At 46.2% G+C, this 14,122-nt stretch overlaps 1 protein-coding gene across 1 annotated transcript; it reads left to right on the top strand.

The window, feature by feature from the left end:
- Positions 1 to 7,907: 7,907 nt before the first annotated feature.
- Positions 7,908 to 13,911, top strand: MARCKS (myristoylated alanine rich protein kinase C substrate). The gene is made up of 2 exons (XM_079780269.1): positions 7,908 to 8,422; positions 10,260 to 13,911. Exons 1-2 carry the CDS (start codon positions 8,321 to 8,323, stop codon positions 11,160 to 11,162), a joined length of 1,005 nt encoding a protein of 334 aa, XP_079636395.1. The 5' UTR covers positions 7,908 to 8,320; the 3' UTR covers positions 11,163 to 13,911.
- Positions 13,912 to 14,122: the final 211 nt, after the last annotated feature.

Genomic DNA, 14,122 nt, shown 5'->3' with positions numbered 1-14,122 from the left:
ACAATACATTATCTTCTTTCCTCCACCCCCCTCTGGGCCCCAGGAATGTTACCCTTAGCTTCCTCACTCCCAAGCTCCAAGGGACCTTCCTTTACCTCCATAACTTGTTTCCTACGCCATTTCTTTTAGGAATTACTTCTTCTACCTCTGTAACTTACCAAATAAATGTTTTCTTACAGTTTGGGTCTTGGCTCTAAATTCTTTCCTAGCCAGAACTCAAGTACCAAAAAAAGAAAGTAAAAAGATAAATTTTTAGCCACATCTTACAAAGGAGGAAACTTGGGCTTAGAGAACCTGAGTCAACTCTGTAAAGTTACATCAGCTACCAAGTATTTTAACCTGAAACTGAACCCATATCCTCAAATACTGTAGTCACCCAACATGATAGCTGCTTTACCCCAAGAGTAGTAAATTCTCTAATGACAGTATTAATTTTAAAAACATCCCAAACACAGTGAATAAGATTATATTTTGAAAGATAATTGAATACTGAAATGTTTAATGTACCTAGAAGGTGTTAGTAGTATTAAATTGGATGATCAAAGGGGTAATACAATTTTAGTAATAAAAATCATCCTCAGGCCCAGCTGGCATGGCTCTGTGGTTGGTCGTTGACCTATGAACCAGAAGGTCACAGGTTTGATTCCCAGTCAGGGCACATGCCCAGTTGCGGGCTTAATCCCCAGTAGAGAGCGTACATAAAACAACCGATCAGTGATTATCTCTCATCATTGATGTTTCTGTCTTTCTCTCCCTCTCCCTTCCTCTCTGAAATCAATAAAAAATAAAGAATCTTAAAAATTAAATCCTCATAAAGTACAATTATAATGTATGAAGACAAAGTTTTTTATGTGGCTTGTGAAGCCCATTTCAAAGAAAAACGTTCCTCAAACGAATTTGAAGATTGGCATTTGACTGGTGGGTGTTTTGATAAAGTGATCATTTCATAGAATGTATGGATTTACTATGGGTATTAAATGAAATAATAAGTGAAAAACTGCTGTATTTACTCCTACAACCAACATGTAAGTCAAATTCCAGTTCTGGCTTGCATGGAAGACTGCCACATTGTCATCAACCCCTACATTCTCTATTGTGATTCTCTTCCTTCCCTGGAATCCTTAGTCTTCTTATAGTCGTGCTCTGAAGACGTGGACCTTCTCATCTGTGATCTTACCTCCCAGTCATATCTACATCTGGATTTCCTTCCCAACTGTCACTTCCTCACCCCTCTCCAAGTTCTATACTTTATTTTACCTGCATTCCAAATGGCTTCACTCTGCGCTAGGCAGCACTCACACTTGGCCCCAGGAAAGGTAAGTTCTTGACGCAACTGAACCATTGTTTTATTCAATTATATCAAAATCTAATTTGTGATGACTTCTATTCTGGATAAAGTTACTAAAGATGCTCCCAGGTTGAAGAATCTGACCTGTCAGGCTCTCTCTCTCTCTCTCTCTCTCTCTCTCTCTCTCTCTGTGTGTGTGTGTGTGTGTGTGCATGTTTCTTTGAATGCTAATTCCCATTTTATAGATGTGGCCCTAAATACTTCCCTCACAATGCATAAATAAAATGTAACACCTTTGGGTTAATTTTTCGTGTCTTTTGGGCACTTTTGTAACCTAAACAAGAATTGGAAACATCCCATAAAATTCTTACTCTCTCCAAGGCAGCATCGTATCCAGGGAGACATTGCCACAAGATTCAAAGCCCCGCCCAGACCACTTAGGAGCCGAGAAAACTTGAGCATGTAATGTAACCTCTGGAGGACCTGATTTGTGAAGACAATGAAAGTAATGGGTTCTACCTTATACAATTACGGTGGGGATTCAATGAGGTAGCATAAGCAAAGCACTATAGCCTGGTATAAAGTAGGTGTTCAGTAAAAATCTGTTGAACAACTGAATGTCACCCCATCAGAAAGCCTAACCGAGTGCTAAAAAGTCCCTCAGACTATAGGGAGCCTTACTGAGGTCTGCTTCAGCAGGAGCTTAATAAAAAAACTTGTCAGTTTATTGATTGCAACAGTGATTTTACATGTTCTTTTTAAAAATTATATTCTTTGGAATAAAGATAAATGTTAAATATAATTTCATACTTTGATTTCTAGAGCTATAGAATAGTTCAATGATCTCATTCTAGCCAGGGATTTAATCTACTTTTTAATATCTGGAAGTATTTATGACTTTAAAATACAATTAAAAATTACCCTTTGCATGGTTCTCACCCTGAAGAGTCAGCTTTTTTTCCCATGTGAAATTTCTGCTCTCATTTCTGGTTGGCCAATTAATCAGGTAACTTCATTAGATAAGGAATCTGACCCTTTAAAAGTAAACTTTGATTGCTTGTCTTTATTTAGTTACCTGTTACTTCTAAAAACAAAGATTGAAGGGGAATTACCTTCCTCTTTCAACTCAGGTCTCTCAAAAGCTGATATGGAAAGTTTTCATCCTGTCCCTGGGGAGTAATTTTTGCAATCCAGGAAATGCAACTGTGGATAAGCCTTGATTTAGAATTCCTGGAGAAAAGTTTTTCTTTAAAATCTTATCCCCCCCCCCCCCTACTTTTTGTTTACCTTTCTCTAATCTAGAGTGTATCCTGCCCTTCTATGATCTTTTCAAATAAAATAAAAAAAAAGAGCAGTGACTAAACACATACTCACGATTATAGTGGTTTTGTAGTAATCACCTAGGGATTTAAAGAGGACCTAACAGTCCAGAAACTTCATTCCTATTGTAGATGTGTGATCCTTGTGTCTTCAGGTTAGATAATCAGTGACTTTGATGTCTCCTAACTATGAAAGAATCTTTTTTATCTGAGTACTAGTGGATAGTTAGTAAAGAACACTAAAGCCAAGTCTAATTTAATTTAAAGTTTCAGTACATTATATTCATTTTTTTAAAAAGCTCCTACTGTATACAAAATAATGAGATCCCACTATGCTATTAGAGCCATTAGAAATCTTATTAGATTCCTAAAATCAGATAATCCTCAATGGACAATGGCTAAAACACTAGTTGAATGTTACTTTCCAAACCTTGCTTTATTTTATTATGTTATGTTGTGTGTTGTTTTTGCTTTTTGTTTTTTAGCTTTATTGAGGTATAATTGACAAGTATCCACCCTGTGTCTTAAAGCAGAAGGTACTCAGGGTGTGATTCACCACTCTCCTGTGCTTTACGTATTTTATGGCTTGGCTTCAGAAAATATTTACATATGGAATGATCACGATCTATATTTACTTTCCAAACCAGTCTTTGAGCTCCAGACTCTGCTATTTTGCTTTTTCACTAGGATGTGTTATAGGTACCTCAAAATATGTCCAAACTAATCTCTTGACCTTCATTCCAAACCCATTTGGACAATTACCTACTCAGGGGCATCACTATTTCCTCCATTTGAACACAACTCTCTACCTCTTTATCTAATGCCTACTCTTCCAGTAGGTTTCCACTTACATGTCACTCCCTGAGACAGGCCTTCTTTAACCCTCTCAAATAGGCTATTTATAAACACCCTGCATTTTTCTGCAGAGCCCATATGACCATTTACAACTATGTATCTATTTGTGATCTTTTTGTTCTCTTATTAGGTTGGAAGCACCATTATCAACTCCCTCTTCAAATCTGCTGAAAGTTTATCTTCTGACTGAGGCCTTTCTTGGTCCTACCTACAATTTCAATCCTGTGCTCCCATCTCCCTTCCTTTGCTCTACTTTCCCACCTTCCTCACAATACTACTTACAGACCTCTAAAAATCTGTACAATTTGCTTACTGATATGTATTAATTTTTGTTTTTCTCCCCACCCTAGAATGTAAGCTCTGTAAAGATTTATTGCCCCTTGATGTGTTCCAATGCCTAGCACGTGATAGGAATTCGATAAATGTCTGTTGAATGAATGAGGGGCTGTGTCTGTTTTTGCTCCACACTATATTCCAAACAAATCCATTTTTGTGGAACTAAAGTTCAGGTAATATAAAATGTAAGATGAACCCTAGCCAGTTTGGCTCAATAGATAGAGTGTCGGCCTGCAAACTGAAGGGCCCCAGGTTTATTTCTGGTCAAGGGCACATGCCAGGGTTGCAGGCTTGATCCCCAGTGGGGGGCATGCAGGAGGCAGCCAATCATTCTTGATGTTTCTATCCCTCTCTCCCTCTCCCTTGCTCTCTGAAATCAATATATATATATATATATATATATATATATATATATATATATATATATTTAAAATAAAATCTAAAATGAAAAAATGGAGCACAGCACCATTAGCACCTTGGGATCTTGTATTTTGTTTATGAATGAATTCTGCTGAATGAAAGCTTTCAGATGAAAAAGCATATTTAATTTGGAATCTAGAAAGTGGCACTCATCTTTTAAAATTTTTTGTTTGTTTTGTTAAAGCACACAGTTAATATCTTTGTTCTCTTTCTTCACATTCTAATAAGTTTTAAAAGATAATACAAAGTGGCAGGTGCATGAGAGGGAACACCATATCCAAGTTCTTCCCTGGTGTCAGCTGATGTCTAGCCCCCTTTTTGGTATTTAGCTGGAACTGAATAATTTAGGCATAAACGACCAAGCTACCCGGTGAAGTGATGGCACAGGACATCAATGGGAGACTAGGCAGTGCCATGCATTAGTGGGAAAAGCTGGGGACTTGGGCTCATCAAGGGGGTGAGCTGCATTCCTGGTTCTATCATCTGACAAAACCTGACAACTTCCCTAGGCCTATTTCTTCATCTGGCAAGTGAGGGGATGAAACTAGATGATCCACTTCACTTTCATTGTCCAAGATGTAGGCTCCATGCAGCCAGAAACTGCATCTGTCTTTTCCACCGGTGTGAAAACTAGGCCTAGAACAGTATGTCTGGCAAACAATAGGCCCTCAAGAATTTGTGGCAAATCCTTAAAAATTCCTTCCAGTGCTAACATTTTAAAGAAAAAGATAACGTTGAGGTGTCCCAAATAAATTATTCTTTTTCTAGAATAACGCGTATACAGATCATCATCATCTTAAATACCCCAGTGCATGGTACAAATCAAGACCGGCGCCCTGCCTGTTTCTTCCTGGTGAGTTGGTTACAGTTTTACATTTTCACTAGGACCTCCTGGGTTTGTTAATATTTTTTATATGAATAATCATATCTCTATCATTAGCACTTTATTGGAAACCTTTAGCTCTGAATCTGAGCACACCAAACTCCTGAGGAACTACATATTTCCATTGTACAACTTCCTACTGGTTCCATCCAGTCTTGTCGGCGGTCCTTCCCTGCCATTATGCAGTTTCCAGGGTAGAAGGACCCCTTTCTTTTTTTCCCAGCCCCTTCCTTCCTCACCCAACCCCCGCCTTCACCCCTCTCCCACGTTCGTGGCTTTCTGTCGTTGGTCCGACGGTGTAAGAGGCTGGGGAGAGGTTGGCTCCGTGAGCAGCGCCTCCCCCGTGACAGGGACTGGGACTGGGACGCGGACGCTTTGCAACCTGTGCTAGAAATGCGCTCTCGTGTGGGATGGAAATCACCTTTTCCACCTTATACTGGGGACCGCTGCTGGGGCGTGAATCTGGGTGTTTACATTTGTTTTCTAGCCCCGAAGCTGCTGTGGGAATCGATTGGTTCTCCCGCGCCCTCGACGCCCGGGGTCCACCCCAGCTCCCGGCCTGGACCCCGCCCCCTCGCGCAGCCATCTGTTTTGCTGTCTGCCTCCCAGTCTCTCGCCCAGCATCTCTTTTCCCCTCCGACACCTCCCCGCTCCCCTCCCGCTCCGCCCCTTCCCCCTCCCCCCAGCTCGGGGACCCAAATCATCCCCGGCCGTTGCCAAGGAGACAAGCCGATACCAGGCAAATAGGCATTCGAGAGAGAAAAGGGGGGAAAGCTACACCGCAGCCTAGTAACAAAGGAGCAATAAAAGTGGCCCCCGAATGGAGGGCTCAGGACGAGTCTGCGAGAAAATCCGAAAGCGAGCTAGCAATCACCCGGAGCTAAAACGGGGAGAGGGGTGCAGAAGAAGAGGGAGGGGTTGATGTTGGGGGTGGGGGGAGCCAACAGCCCTAAATGAGCTTTTGAGAATTCGCCTGGATGGTGGTTTTGGATCATCCCAGTTTGCTTTTCAAGTCGGAACTCCGCTAACCCGGGGGATCCGGGTCCATCGCGGCGGCCGGGGTCTTGGATCAGGTGCTAACCCATTTGGCAACACACACTTCTAGGGACACGTCTTTCCGACAGCTCTGGGGAATTTGACTTCGTGGTTGAATGATGCTGCTGAAGGAAGTGGACAATGAGAAGAGGAAGCTTCATGTAACTATGCAGTTTGCTGATTTCCAAAGCAATACTTGAACAAAGAATTGTTGGCTTTGACCAACCATCTTTTTCACTCAAAGCGTGACCCATTTCCCTGCAATGAGCAGAAAATAAAACTGGGAATTCAGAGCCAGCAAGCACCAGGAGAAATGAACCTCGACTGAGCTTCTCAACTCCATAAGTGAAACATTATCCGTCTCAGGGTCACTAAATGTAAACGAGAAAAGGCGGTCTTGATTTGGACACTTTGATTTGGAGTGAAAACTTTGGGAGCAAACATTTAAGTGGTAGGAGAATGCTTATTAGGCTATAGCCTTGGTTTTTGCCCCGCCCCCACCCCGTTCTCCAAATCTGTGCCTAGTTTTTTCACACACAGATAGCGTCTGGCACTTCAGTGGCAAGGGGTGCAGATGGAAGGACCCTGCGTCCCCTTATAGAAGCTTTTTCTCCAACCCAAGTCACTCTTGGGACGTTCAGGGGCTTTCTTGCTATCTCTCAACATGCAGTTTCTCCTTAGAACTGTAAGCCTCAATCCGGTGGTTTAGAATGTCATGGCTCCTGCCTCCCTCCCTGCCTGGAGTACACTCGCTTGCATGCATCTTCACACACGTTCAGAAAGACTCCATCAGATCCTGGCAGTGGGCTGAAAACGATTCATATCGACACAGATTGCATCCCAACAGTAAATAAGGATTCGAGCGCTCGAGACTGGCTCCTTTCACCATAGAGGAAAACTGTCGTTTCATATAGTGACAAAATGCGAACCGTTTTTGATCTTTTGTAAATGGTCCTCACTATATATATATATATATATATATATATATATATATATAGGCGGGAATCACTAATTGGTAATTGTCAGAGAGGGGGGTATTTGATGAGCGCCCCAGGCCAATCTCGAAATATTTTATTTCATGCCAGTGTGGGAGAGGGAAGGGAGTGTGGCTTCGGCTGCTTGCCGCTTTTGCATTTTCCACATCTGGCCTACAGACCTAATTCTAACTCGCGATCTCGTTTGATGAAATTCGATCTTCGTAGTTTAAATACCTTTCAATTTGGGGCGATTTAACATTTGCAACCGTTAAAAAAAAACAAACCGTGTGCAGTATCTGTGAAACCAATATGGACCACGGAGAAAGAAAACATGCTGCACACAAATCCCAACCATTGTCTTTCACACACGCGCGCGCGCACACACACACACACACGCACACACACACACGCACACACTCGGGTAAGATGGGGGAGGGAAACGAGTGGAGGGAGACAGACGCGGATATAGACCGACGGGAGTCAAAGCGAGTCAAGTTAACGCTTTCTCCGCCCCCATCCACAAGTACCCCCCTCCCGCGCTGATTAATTACAAACAAAGCAAGCCAATCGAGTGATGCATTATTTTCAGCAGAGGTAGGCGAGAACCATGTATTTTTAACTGATTTATTTATGTGAAGGACATTAATTCTCGGTCCAAGACTGATATTCAAATCGTTTGCAAAGCGCGGCTCCATTGTTCGCCCGGCGCGCAGGCCCCGCCTCCTGCTTTGTGTGCTGCGCGCGGATTGGACGGCGCGCGCGGGGGCCGCGTCAGCGCCCGTGAGCCCATTCATCTGTGCACTTGGGCGTTGGACCCCGCATCTTATTAGCAACCAGGGAGATTTCTCCATTTTCCTCTTGTCTACAGTGCGGCTACAAATCTGGGATTTTTTATTACTTATTTTTTTTTAAAAAAAACCAACTACACTTGGGCTCCTTTTTTTGTGCTCGACTTTTCCACCCTCTCCCCTCCCTCCTGCGCTGCTGCTTTTTGATCTCTTCGACTAAAATTTTTTTATCCGGAGTGTATTTAATCGGTTCTGTTCTGTCCTCTTCACCACCCCCACTCCCCCCTCCCTCCGGTGTGTGTGCTGCTGCCGCCGCCGCCGCTGCTGCCGCCGCTACTGCTGCTCGCCCCGTCGCTCCACCAACTCGAGGCTCTTTGTTCCCCTTGGATCTGTTGAGTTTCTTTGTTGAAGAAGCCAGCATGGGTGCCCAGTTCTCCAAGACCGCTGCGAAGGGAGAAGCCGCCGCGGAGAGGCCCGGGGAGGCGGCTGTGGCCTCGTCGCCTTCCAAAGCCAATGGGCAGGTAAATTCTACCTGTGATACCGGTGGTTTCTTTGATGTCTTTCTCTGGCCCCGACGCTTCCCCTTCCCTCCTGGTCGCTCCCGAGGCGCGTTCGGCGGAGAGGAGCGTGGCCAGATTCCGGTCTGAAAGTTGAATGGAAAGCGATCGCCTAAATGGTCAATTTCTCGTAGGAGAGGTCTCTCCCCGCGGCCCCAAAGGAGTGGTTCCCGGGGAATCCTGGCGAATTCTTGTGTAGACGGGGGAGGAAAGAAGTGATAAAAATCGTCTAAAAATGGCGTGTTTGGAGCTTGGCAGAACGTGACTAGCTAAGATGCTAACCCCCACCACCACCCCCGGCCAGGTTGCATGTGTGTTTGGTGGACACAAAGGTGTTTGGGGTGGCTCTCACGTTCGTGGTCGAGGTTGGGTCCCCTTCCAGATTTCTGGACGGGTGTGATTGTGTGTCTGGGCTGGGAAAGTGGGGGTGGGGGTGGGGGCGCGCCGCGGGATGGCGGTGGAGAGAGGCGAGGAGGGAAGTGCTGTCTTATTGTACGCCGAGGCGGCGTGCCCCGGGTTCTTGGAAAGGCGGCTGGCTGCCTGGCTGGAGCTCTGCAGAGGGCTTCGCCGTCTCTCGATGGGGGCTTTCCCACTGTTCTCAATCTTGACTCCTTGCAGCCTGGAGTTACACACCCATTTGGTTTTTAAACGGTGTCCCTGGGATGGGGGAAGACTCTGTGGGTCCTTGGAGAATCAGCCCAGGTAGTCAGGAGAAGGCACCGGGTGTGTTTCGGTCGGGGTTTTAGTGTGCGTGGCTCCTCTTCCCCGGCGGGGGCCGCCGTGGCGCTGCCCAGACCCAGGCGGACGGCCACGGTTGGGTGGACGCAAGAGGCCGGCCACGGGTGGCTGCCTCGCCCACACGGGGCACCCACCACGCCTCTTTTCCTAGAGCAGAGGCCGTGTGGCTTCGCCGGCTCTAACCTACCCGGGAAGGCAGGCGCTGCCAAGAGGCTTGGAGCCCGTGAAAAATGCAAAACGAGCCGCGCCCCGGCATCGCAGAATCCCGGGCGAAGGTGGGAGTGGGAGCAGAGGCGAGACTTTAGAAATGATGTGTTCCCCCCCGCGCTGCCTTGTTGGTTTTCTTTCCACCAAGATGACGGCCAGCCACCTGAGCTTTGTTTGCGGACTCTCAGCTGCGCGATCCGGGCTCGGGGGCGCCCCGGCCGGCCGGCAGGGCCGGGTGGCCCGGCGGCCCCGCCCCTCCGGGCTCGCCGCGGGCGCCCAGCCCCGTGCGGTGGAGGCGCAGCGCCCCCTGCCGACCCCGGCCCCGCGCGCGCGCGGGCGCCGGGCCTTTGCGCGCGCAGCCCGGGCGTTGCTGGCTGGAGCGCGGATCCCCCCGGGGAGTCAGCTCCTGGGTGTTTTCCAGAGCCCTCGGGGGGTTGGAGAGCAAGGGGATGTGCTATCCGGGCGCAGCCCACCGCCTCTGGCTCGGCGCCCGCTTCCAAAGGGCGTTTGGTGGATCGTGTGTTGCGTGGCTCCTCTCTATCCAAGCCCGCGAGGCCAGGGCTGGGATGGGGTGCCCCTCGCTTTCCACGTTTGGGGCTCGGCCCTTTTAAACCCGCGGGGCGTCGGTGGGGCAGCTGGGGCGACTGCTGCGCCTTTGGAGCGCCCCAAATGGCATTGCCCCCATTCCTCCCCAGAGTGCTAGTCCGGGCATCCGATCCCGCCTCCCCATCCAGGGATGCGGCCCCGCAGCCAGAGGGCCCCGGGGGGAAGCTGGCTCTTCCCAGGCCCGGGGTGGGGGCGGGCCCGGCGGCGCCCGGGCCGCCGCACTGACGCTCCCGCTCTTTCTGCTCCGCAGGAGAATGGCCACGTGAAGGTGAACGGCGACGCGTCCCCCGCGGCCGCGGAGCCGGGCGCCAAGGAGGAGCTGCAGGCCAACGGCAGCGCCCCGGCCGCCGACAAGGAGGAGCCCGCGGCCTCGGGGAGCGGGGCGGCGTCGCCCGCCGCGGCCGAGAAAGAGGAGCCGGCCGCCGCCCCCGAGGCCGGGGCCAGCGCCGCGGAGAAGGAGGCCCCCGCGGAGGGAGAGGCCGCCGAGCCCGGCTCGCCCTCGGCCGCGGAGGGGGAAGCGGCGTCGGCCGCCTCCTCGACGTCTTCGCCCAAAGCCGAGGACGGGGCCACGCCCTCGCCCAGCAACGAGACCCCGAAAAAAAAAAAGAAGCGCTTTTCCTTCAAGAAGTCTTTCAAGCTGAGCGGCTTCTCCTTCAAGAAGAACAAGAAGGAAGCGGGAGAGGGCGCTGAGGCCGAGGGCGCGGCCGGGGCCTCCGCCGACGGCGGCAAGGACGAGGCCGCGGGGGGCGCCGCGGCCGCGGGCGCCGAGGCGGGCGCGGCCTCGGGGGAGCCGGCGGGGGCGCCGGGCGAGGAGGCCGCCGCGGGCGAGGAGGGGGCGGCGGCGGCGGGCGGCGACCCGCAGGAGGCCAAGCCCGAGGAGGCCGCCGCCGCCGCGCCCGAGAAGCCGCCCGCCAGCGAGGAGGCCAAGGCCGCGGAGGAGCCCGTCAAGGCCGAGGAGAAGGCGGAGGAGGCCGGGGCCGGCGCCGCTGCCTGCGAGGCGCCCTCCGCCGCGGGCCCCGGCGCGTCCCCGGAGCAGGAGGCGGCCCCCGCGGAGGAGGCGGCCGTCTCAGCCTCGTCAGCCTGCGCAGCCCCCTCCCTGGAGGCCCAGCCCGAGTGCAGTCCGGAGGCCCCCCCGGCGGAGGCGGCAGAGTAAAAAGGGCAAGATTTTTTGAGATAATCGAAGAACTTTTCTCCCCCCCGTTTGTTTGTTGGAGTGGTGCCAGGTACTGGTTTTGGAGAACTTGTCTACAACCAGGGATTGATTTTAAAAGATGTCTTTTTTTTTTTTCCTTTTTTTTTTTTTTAAAGCAGCAAATTTTGTTTTTCTCCCCTCCCCACAGATCCCATCTCAAATCATTCTGTTGCCACCATTCCAACAGGTCGAGGAGAGCTTAAAACACCTTCCTCTGCCTTGTTTCTCTTTTATTTTTATTTTTTTGCATCAGTATTAATGTCTTTTGCATACTTTGCATCTTTATTCAAAAAATGTAAACTTTCTTTGTCAATCTATGGACATGCCCATATATGAAGGAGATGGGTGGGTCAAAAAGGGATAGATATCCGATGAAGTGATAGGGGCCCAATGGGGAAATCGAAGTGGTGCAGAGCATTGCCAAGATACTGTGCCACTACAAAGGATGGTGTAAAGGCTTAGGGGTTTTTTTTGTTTTGTTTTGTTTTTTTAAGAAAAGTTATTAGGATGTATTTTGTGAGGCAGGTTTACAACACTACAAGTCTTGACTAAGGAAAGAGAAAACACCAATACTCAGATTTTTAAAAAAGATTATAGTCTTAGGAGTTCATTTAAACCATAGGAACTTTTCACTTATCTCATGTTAGCTGTACCAGTCAGTGATTAAGTAGAACTACAAGTTGTATAGGCTTATTGTTTATTGCTGGTTTATGACCTTAATAAAGTGTAATTATGTATTACCAGCAGGGTGTTTTTAACTGTGACTATTGTATAAAAACAAATCTTGATATCCAGAAGCACATGAAGTTTGCAACTTTCCACCCTGCCCATTTTTGTAAAACTGCAGTCATCTTGGACCTTTTAAACACAAATTTTAAACTCAACAAAGCTGTGATAAGTGGAATGGTTACTGTTTATACTGTGGTATGTTTTTGATTACAGCAGACAATGCTTTCTTTTCCAGTCGTCTTTGAGAATAAAGGAAAAAAAACCTTCAGATGCAATGGTTTTGTGTAGCATCTTGTCTATCATGTTTTGTAAATACTGGAGAAGCTTTGACCAATTTGACTTAGAGATGGAATGTAACTTTGCTTACAAAAATTGCTATTAAACTCCTGCTTAAGGTGTTCTAATTTTCTGTGAGCACACTAAAAGCGAAAAATAAATGTGAATAAAATGTACAAATTTGTTGTGTTTCTTTATGTTCTGATAAAATACTGAGATTTCTAGGTCTTAGGATAATTTTGAGGAAGATCTTGCATGTCAGCAAACAGTAAATTATCTTGTGGTTTTTAATCTGAAGTTTTTAAACTCTGAAATTAATAATCAGCAGTGTCAGATTACATACAGGAAGATCTTATAACATTCTATGTCAAATCTGTTACCATTTACCTGCATTTAGTTTTCATTTAAAAATTGAACAGTTATTTTTATTGTAGTTATATAGCATGTCAGAATAAGTCATTTAATACAAAAGTATGGGACCGAAGACAATTTAAATGTCTGTGAAAATTTCATAAAACAATCTTTTTGTTACGCAGATCCAGAAACTTAAGTTGATAATGACTGAGTCCATTTAATTCAAACTGCAGATGGGTCATGAAAAGTGGCCAAATGTGTTTCAAAAATTGATGCTGTATTACCTGCCATTGTAATTGCTTAATGCTTGGCTGATTTCCAAATTATTGCGTAGATTATGTGTTATACCTTAGGGAAAACAGGCTTATGTAAAGAAGTAATGGTGATGAATGGACAACACTGTCAGTTTATGGGCCTTTAGTACTTGTCTCAACTCAATAATTGTAAGCAGTTCTTTTAATGAAAGTAGTGCATTAGCATCTTGTTACTCAAAGGAGAAGATAGAGAAGAATAATTATATAGTAATAATCCTTACTAGTTTACCTCCTTTGCTTTTACCACCTTATAACTGGATTTCTTTACCCTAAACTCCGTTGGATTTTAAGGTAAAGATGTGTATCAATTACCATTACTTAAATACAAAGAAAATTTGCTCATGCACACCCGCTTCACTATCTCGCAGTGTGCCTTGGGTTCACAATAAGTCGGTGAACCACATTTGTAACAACTGAATGCCAAATCTTAAACTCAGAACTAATTAGTTTTTGAAATGCCTTTTAATTGGAATAATGGATCAAATAATAGTTCATGACCCCTCATCAAACTCCTTCCCCACTAATAAGATCACGTAATCTTTGGAAGAGTGTACCTGAGTTGGGGTTTCTTGATTTTGGAGGATGTTTGCAAGTTCAAAGTCAAATCTGGTGACCAAAGGACTGCTGTCTCAGGTCTTTCCCACCTTACTAACTTTTCCTTAAAACACCTGCTTGGCCAAGTACAGTGCCTGGTAGGTAGTAGGTAGGATTCAGAAAAAGGATTTTAAAACGTAACTCCTGAGTAGTCAAAAATACTGTGTAGTCAACTATATTGCTAGGTTTGCTCTTTTAACAGCTGGAATTTATTAAGATGCATTATTTTTATTTTAATCATTGCCTAAAACACTTTGGGTGGTATTGATGGAGTGGTGGGTTTTCCGCCAAGTGATTAAATGAGATTTGACATATATCTTTTCATCCAAAGTTTTGTACATCACATTGTTTTCTAATGGAAAAAAAAAATGTTAATATGGCTTTTTTTGTATTACTAAACATAGCTTTGAGATTAAGGAAAAATAAATAACTCTTGTACAGTTCAGTATTGTCTATTAAATCTGTATTGGTAGTATGTATAATGACATTTGCTATGGTTATAAAATACTTCCTCTGGATTATAATAATCATTTGATCCAATTCCTATTGCTTGTAAAATAAAGTTTTACCAATTGATATAATAAAGCTTGCTAAAATAGGATTTTTTTACAAATTTAATTTTAAAATGCAAGTTTTAGAGAAAAGTTTTAAATC

Source organism: Cnephaeus nilssonii (genome assembly GCF_951640355.1).
Source record: "Cnephaeus nilssonii genome assembly, chromosome: 9".
Taxonomy (NCBI): Eukaryota; Metazoa; Chordata; class Mammalia; order Chiroptera; family Vespertilionidae; genus Cnephaeus; species Cnephaeus nilssonii.
The sequence above is the reverse complement of the archived record's forward strand: the minus strand, read 5'-3'. Positions and strand labels throughout refer to the sequence as shown.

What these genes read in the sequence shown, in the direction of transcription:
- MARCKS (XM_079780269.1), top strand. Translation starts at nt 8,321, where the DNA reads ATGGGTGCCCAGTTCTCCAAGACCGCTGCGAAGGGAGAAGCCGCCGCG. An exon ending in CTTCCAAAGCCAATGGGCAG is followed by an intron (nt 8,423 to 10,259) that starts GTAAATTCTACC and finishes TCTGCTCCGCAG; the next exon opens with GAGAATGGCCACGTGAAGGT.